The sequence below is a fragment of the Penaeus chinensis genome, chromosome 13, assembly GCF_019202785.1.
Source record: "Penaeus chinensis breed Huanghai No. 1 chromosome 13, ASM1920278v2, whole genome shotgun sequence".
Classification (NCBI taxonomy): domain Eukaryota; kingdom Metazoa; phylum Arthropoda; class Malacostraca; order Decapoda; family Penaeidae; genus Penaeus; species Penaeus chinensis.
The window spans coordinates 4,129,592-4,137,091 of record NC_061831.1 but is presented as its reverse complement, the minus strand read 5'-3'; the positions used below and the strand labels follow the sequence as shown (position 1 = coordinate 4,137,091).

The 7,500-nt window shown below is 35.4% G+C and overlaps 1 protein-coding gene across 1 annotated transcript in view; it reads right to left on the bottom strand.

The window, feature by feature from the left end:
• LOC125031545 (DNA repair protein REV1-like) overlaps positions 1 to 7,500 on the bottom strand; it is a 12,552-nt gene that overhangs the window by 2,665 nt on the left and 2,387 nt on the right. The window contains exons 2-14 of the mRNA XM_047622427.1: positions 6,895 to 7,018; positions 5,443 to 6,679; positions 5,207 to 5,327; positions 4,833 to 4,986; positions 3,788 to 3,960; positions 3,495 to 3,644; positions 2,782 to 2,900; positions 2,315 to 2,381; positions 1,574 to 2,191; positions 1,283 to 1,455; positions 1,014 to 1,021; positions 757 to 857; positions 160 to 441 (exon numbers count right to left, since the gene is read on the bottom strand). Coding sequence (XP_047478383.1) covers positions 160 to 441; positions 757 to 857; positions 1,014 to 1,021; positions 1,283 to 1,455; positions 1,574 to 2,191; positions 2,315 to 2,381; positions 2,782 to 2,900; positions 3,495 to 3,644; positions 3,788 to 3,960; positions 4,833 to 4,986; positions 5,207 to 5,327; positions 5,443 to 6,679; positions 6,895 to 7,018 — 3,327 coding nt within the window. The remainder of the gene's footprint in view (positions 1 to 159; positions 442 to 756; positions 858 to 1,013; positions 1,022 to 1,282; positions 1,456 to 1,573; positions 2,192 to 2,314; positions 2,382 to 2,781; positions 2,901 to 3,494; positions 3,645 to 3,787; positions 3,961 to 4,832; positions 4,987 to 5,206; positions 5,328 to 5,442; positions 6,680 to 6,894; positions 7,019 to 7,500) is intronic.

The window sequence follows — 7,500 nt, the reverse complement described above, 5'->3', positions numbered from 1 at the left end:
AAGGAAATAGAAGAAAGATTAAGAAGATGAAAATAAGAGAAAGAAAAGAGCAAGAATAATGAGCTTCATCAATCAAAAAATTTTCACAGGTTTTTTTTTTTTTTTTTAAGATTTAGAAAAAACTGGCACCAACTTTTATAACTAGCTAGATCTCATTACCTCTTCAACACCACAAAGATGTGGCACTTCTTCCTTTTCCTGAACCATCTGTCCTTCTTCCTGCTGCATATGCTCTGATTTTTCTTTTCCTGCATCTTGAATACCATTGCTCCCATTCTCTTCATGTACTTGAATGTTCTTCACTGCTAATGCACTCTCCAGAGGTTTTACTTTTTTGGGTGAACTCTTTTTATTACGATTCTTTCCCGATTTCCCCTTGGGTTTTTTCAGGGGCAATGGTGCTTGGAAGTCATCATCAATCTTGCTTAACAATTTATTATTCTGAAACAAGAGCTATTTTCAGAGATTTAATCTGACAATATATTTAAGGATGAAGGGAAGCTTGTAACAGTTAAAGCAATTCTTTATTAAAGATGATGGAATACCAATTCAATGGGAAAAAAAAACAAACTATCAAGTGACTACTACTACTAATTTTCAAAAATATAATAAAGAACAAAAAATATCTAAAAAGTCAATAACAGCAAGAGCCTTTTAAATGCCTCATCCCTCACATCTTACATACATCACACAATAAAACATATATAATATATCTGCAAAACAGACCACCCCTACAAATAAATTGCAGCAACATACCGGTCCTTGCAGCAGGTTGGTGAGTTTAGTGAGCCCTTTGTTGGCTGTATTTCGTGGGTCTAACTTGCCAGGTCGCCCTCTCTTGTCCTTTACCTTGTTACCTGTTGAAATTTCGAAAAATAACAAAAAGCTATAACTCCCTTCTTCATTTTTCATTGTTATTAATAACTATGGCTCATTGCAAAAAACAGAGATCCAGGCATTGAATCCTTATATCTTAACCTACTATCACCAGGGCATGGCAAGTAAATACATGCCATGCCCACTGTGAGTTTTGTTTATTGAGTTTAGTCAATCACTAGTCCAACCTATCTCCCATTTACATTTTTGCCTTATTTTTTTTTTTTTTTTTTTTTAACTTTTATTGCCATAATGACATTATAATATTCATAATAATAATAATAATAATAATAATAATAATAATAATAATAATAATAATAATAATAATAATAATAATAATAATAATAATAATAATAATAATAATAATAATATCATCAATATTAAAGGCTTAAAGTGAAAACCTTACCCTTTTTCCCTGGAGCCTGCATCACCTGGCACCAGAAATGTATCTCTATTCTTTGTTCCTGAAGACGTTTCCACAGCACTTCTTGATGCCTCAGCTTGCTTCTTGTGCTCGAAGTCCTGCCGCAATTCCTCTCTCAGTTCAGCAGGTATAGCATCCAAAAAACTTGAATCCACCTTGAATGAGAGTATATATACTTTAAAGATTGTTTCAGAAAAAAAGGTTTGATATTATGTTAATGTTATGTTAAATTACACAATATCATGACAAGATCAGTACATTATTAGTCCTAACCTGAGAGAAGCTGGTAATAAGATCTTCTGACTCCAAACTTTCTGAATTCGTTGGTGTTCTGTGTGGTGAATATGTACCTTTTCTATCTTCAAAGGTTCCTGTAACATGCTTATCACCTGGTGATACTGTTTTACTTGACAATGAAGAAAAGGATTCACTATTATTTTCCACACCGCAGGAGACCTTTTCAGGACTCTTAGCTGCACAAGGAATAGTATAGCCTTGCTGCTCATACTCACTTATGACCTGATTCCTCAAGTTTTCTGGAAGGGCCATCAGGACATCAAGGTCAACAGTGCCTTTTCCAGTCGAATGATTTTTACTACCAGAGGTGTGGTTGATTTCACTAGAGGATTTACTATCCTTCAGATCTGTTCTTTGCAGCCCACTTGGTCCTGGTTGAGGATCTAAGAAGCTCGCATTCCGCGTTAAAGTTGATACATTATTAACTGTGCTAGGAGGTGAGATGCTGTTATCAAGTCGTTCTTTCTTTTCCACTGTATCTTGACTGAATATTGACTTTTTAGAGCTAGTCTTTGCAGCTAGAAAGAAACTTTTCACAGATTTATTAGATGAAGAATTGCCTGATGATCCTTGGTGACCCTCCAGACGTGAAACCTGAAACAAAAAATATCACAACTTAGTCAAAGGTAACCATACCTATAAAAAACACCAGCAATAATGCATTCATAAACTTTTGGGTACATCCTACATGTGAATCACCCATCTGCAAACACTTACCTGAATTCCAACACCTCTGAAATCCTGTGGTGGTGCCTTCACTTGCCGCAGCAAGGACAAGGTTTCCCTAGAAGCAATAAAATGAAGACTAAAGTATAGTTACATGGTATGGATACAATATTCAGGGATGCAATTATAGCTGCTATACCTGTTACACAAGCTTTATGTTGTTAGTGCCCTTCATATTTCTAATAATGTTGAGAGCCAAGACAGATCAAATTTCTCATGATGCTGAAAGCCAAGCATCTCTGAAAGCCACACACCTCTGAAATGAATTATGGTGCAGATAAAGCAACACACATAAAACAAAGAATATCATTGTTGTTTGAAAGCTTCCAGTATTATTTCAACATTACAAATTTTTCTTTCTCCTTTATTTTCTATCTTGGAAAAAAATAAAAATAATCTAGTTCATATTATTTCTAGAAAGAGGAGACAAAAGCACAAGGATAGAAAGGTGTCCTTACCTTTCTATTTTATCAGAGGAGCATGTTGCAGAGGAAAGAGACACAGACTTAGCAACATTATCACATACTCCATGACCCATGAATTTTGCCGTTTCTACTGGAGCATCCTTAGCACGAACCTATCGATGGCAATGGATGACACGTTCTTAAAATTAGGATAAATGTAGTTATATGTTCATGATATCTATGCCAGGATAATAAATTGTATGTCAACTGAATCTGGTTGACTAGGAAACAAAGAAAACTGTTAACTTTTAACCCAATGCCGTCGGGGAAAATGAACAAAAAATGGGGAAAATGCTGTGCCCATTTTCTATATTTTTTGTGAAATGTCTGCTCATAGATGGCTCTGCTAGTGCTTAGCCACAAAGGAGTCAATTAGTAGACCTTGTGACCATACGTGATTTGAATTGGCGGGAAAAACGTGTTTTTTACTAGTGCTATGGATATCGATGGTGTTATTTTTATTATAAACATTATAATTATTATAATGTTTTTTAATATTAGTAACAGCAAAATAAGATAATGTAAAATATTTCGTAAATCAAAGAAAAGGGTGAACGGGCGAGACGGGCAGTACTCCTAACTGGCTCATTGGTGACTTAGTACAAGTATAGCCATCTATGTGTATAAACAATCAAACAAGTACTAACAGTGGGCAAAGCACGTGTCTACCCGTCGTATCCGTCGGCAAGGGGTTAAATAACATTTACCTTTAGCTTAAGTGTAATGCATTTTCCCTTCAAATTAATACTGCTAAGTCTGTTGGCAACTTCTGCTGCTAGTTCACCAATGAACTTTTCAGCATCAGCTACACAGGTGAACCGAATTCCATAGTTTACTTCAGCAGACACTGACTTTCTCTGAAATCACAAATCAAAAAGTTAATATCAAAAATAATTCTATACAAAGTGACCTACCTCTTACTTAATGTAAAGAGTATTCTTTAAAAATAATTTACACAGATCATCACAAACACTCAGACTAAAATAAATTCCATACCCACCATGTGTTCACTCTTCACAGGTCTGTCATCAATCCCCCGGCAATAATTATAAAGCGACTGGCCAGTGCGAGACCCAAAGGCAGTCTGCAGCTGCCCAAGGGACCAAGCTTGCATGTCCTTGCATGTGCGCACTCCTTCACTCTCCAAACGCTTCCCAAGAGACCATCCTACACCTGTGTGTGTGAAAATATAGTTGTCACTTGGCCATTTTAAATGAAGATGTCAATACACTGATTACAACTATGATTGAAGAGGTTAGATAACAGTATTTAAGTTATAAGAAAGTATACAATAACAAGAAAATCAATTATGAGATAACAATAAGAAAATCAATAATAATATGACATTAAGAAAATCAATAATGAGATGACATTAAGAAAATCAATTATGATCGATAATATTAACCCACTGCCAACAAGTTTAGTTGTTTAATTGTTTTTTCATTTGTACTAAGTCACAAATGAGCCAATTACGAGTACTGCCTGCCTCACCTGTTTCCTTGATTTACAAAAATATTATATGTTATCTTATTTTGCTGTTACTAATGTTTATAACCTTATAGTAATTATAATGTCTATAATTAAAATAACACTGTAGATATTCACAGCATTAGTAAAAAATATGTTTTTCCAGCCAATTCAAGAAATGGTGAAATTAGTTAAGGTCACAAGATCTACTAATTGACTCTTTTGTGGCTAAGCACTAGCAGAGCCATGTGCAGAGACATTTCACACAAAAAAAATCTAATGAGCACAGCATTTTCCCAATTTTTTATGCCTTTTCCCCAGTGCCACGTGGTTATGACAACATATAAAAATAGAAGACATTATTACTATGACAGTGTGCTTGTAATGTAAGGCTTTCAATCCCATGCTAGCCCCACTAAATCATTCCAAAAGGGACCAACAGACATATCCATTCGCATTCTATTCAAGCCAATTAAAGTACATATCAAATCATTATCCGCAAGACTATTAATAATATCTTTTATCACCAATAAGAGCATTTTGACCAAAGAAATCATCATAAACCTTGTCCTCCTTACCCGGTAATTCTGAAACCTTGTGATCTTTCATGTAGTCGGCAAAATCATCCGGGATAGCAAGGTGCTGCCCATTGGGCTTTGCAAGACGTGTGGCCATGCGGGTTATCAGCATGTTGGGCCCCATTCCAGCAGAACAAGGACACCCAGTTGCAGCCTAAAAAGGGGTAATTGTGTCTTGGTTGAGTAAAATGAAGGATCATCATTTCATATGATTTTTTTTTTATATAATCATCACTATCATTCTCATTATCATCATTACTATTAATACTATCATTACCACTCACACTAGTATTGCTTGTCAGTGATAATAACAATGACGCTGATGTGTGACAACACAGTCGACAAAGAAAAGAAAGAAGATGACAATTTATTACCTGAATCTCAGACCGGAGGAGGGATGCAAAGTCCTCCGGTGATGCCTGACAAGTGTTTAAGAGTTCTGTCAAGTCAATGAACATTTCATCGCAACTCACAGCCTCAATATCATGTGTGAAGCTTGGGAAAATGAAAGATAAAAGTTATTGCTTATCATGCTAACTCTAAAATATATATTCTTAATTCCATCCATTTATAACCAAGTGTTTTACAAACTGCAAAATCACAGACTAACCTAGCAACTATATCATACAGCTTGTATGAAACTTCTTTATATCCTTCAAAGTCATAGGGAATGGTCTGAAGTGACGGGCACAGCTTCAAAGCGGGCCCTAGGAACATGCCATTCTTTACCCCTGCTTTACGTGCTTCATAGCTACAGGATGCAATTTCTGACAGTGAACTTGTTTCATCAATAAGGGGTATCGAAGAAAACTTCCTATCACTGCTTGGTATATTAGACTTTCCTGGTTCATCTACAGATTCTTCATCTGATATATCAAATTTTTCTTTATTCACTAACGGAGTTTGATTTGTCGGTTTCATCTTCTTCATTAGTTTCTTTTCAGCCCGTTCTTTATAGTAGTTGAGCTCATACTGCCTATCCCTTCCTTCGCGTGCTTGTGAGGTTACATTTCCCTTGGCGTGTGTCACTGCTACAGGTAAACCTCTTAGATGCGGATGTTTTCTCAGGCCAACAGACACAAAAAAGCAGTCCATATCAATGTGCATGATGACTCTTTTACTTTTGAGTTTGAAGCCTTTCTCGAGATGATGATGGATGCCTTCTGGTTTTACCGTATTCTTACCAGATGTCTTCAACCATTCCATTAATCGTTTTCTGCCGGGAAATGAACTACCTTTTCTTTTTATCTCATTGACATACTGTTTGAAAATGGCTCCCATTGTTGATATGTGATGAAGTCTGGAATTATTGTAAAACTCAGAAAGGAATTTTGGGTTGGCAGTACTCATAGAATGTCCCTTTGTTGGACTTTCTCTTGATGCTGCTTGGTTTTTTGTAACATCCAAATTTGTTTTATCACCGGAATTATCTGCAGATCGGCTGGAAGTATCAGTAATGTTTAATGTTTGATCATTAGTACTTGCTTCTTGTATTTCTACTGAAGACTGTGTTTTATGACCTACTTCTCTGTCACTTGATACTGACGATGATGTATCCTGATTTGCCTTTACAGTTTTGTCAACTGATAATGTTTTGAAGGGAAGTTTTGGTTGACTTCCACTTTGGTTTGTATAAAGAAGGTATTTTGTATAATCTAGGACACGACCAGCACTTAGAGAATCTGTAATCCACTTTGGATTTACAATCCTCTCTGTATTCATGTTTTTTACTTTTGTATCCGGAAGATTACTAGCTATTATGTGTGTAGTCTTGCTTCGAGAATAGTAATGGTGGTAGGTGCCACCATTGACCATCATTATGCGTTTTAGTTCCTCCCCTGTGGGTTCTGCAAGTTATGTCATGAAACAATTAATTGTACTGAGCCTTAATTTTATTTTATTAATAACCATTTACAGGAAACATATCACTTTATGACTGTACATTCATAACATCAAATACAGAATAAAAAATAAACTATCAAATATTCTGTGTAAGTCAAACTTTGCAGAAAACACACACTATCAAAACAATCTTGATTATATTACCTGACCTGTTACATACCTGTATATCCATTTACAAATATGGCAATGCCTCTAAAGATGCCTTGACTGTTGTCATTTCCAGCATGTGTAGATAATTCATACTGTTTCTGTAACTTGGCAATCTTGGCTGCCATATAACCCCCCTGTGGAATATCAAATGTGTAAGATTAGAGAATTAATCTTTCATTACTTCTACAAAGTTATCTGTGTATACTTTCTTCTCATAAGCTGCCCTATCCTTACTGATTTTCCATAGATAAATTAAATATATATGCAAGGCAGGTCAAGAAAAAAAGGCAGAGTATACATGGAATATAGTGCAATAAAAATTTAAAAATAATATAAAATATTTGAAATACAGTAATAATCCACTAATCACATTGATGATATATACAACATACTAAGTTGCCCCCCAATACATATGTCTATTTTCTAGCTTACTGGTCATATAGGCTATCAAATAAAATTCTGTGTAGAAATCAAAGGCACACTTGAGCTATATTGTTTTGTCAAACAGAGGTCATACCTTGACAAAGACTGAAATCCCCTGGATCCAACTCCAATTTTCTAACTGTATGTCACTTTTCCTCACAGCTTTCTACAGACTGCCCTCTACTAACACAGA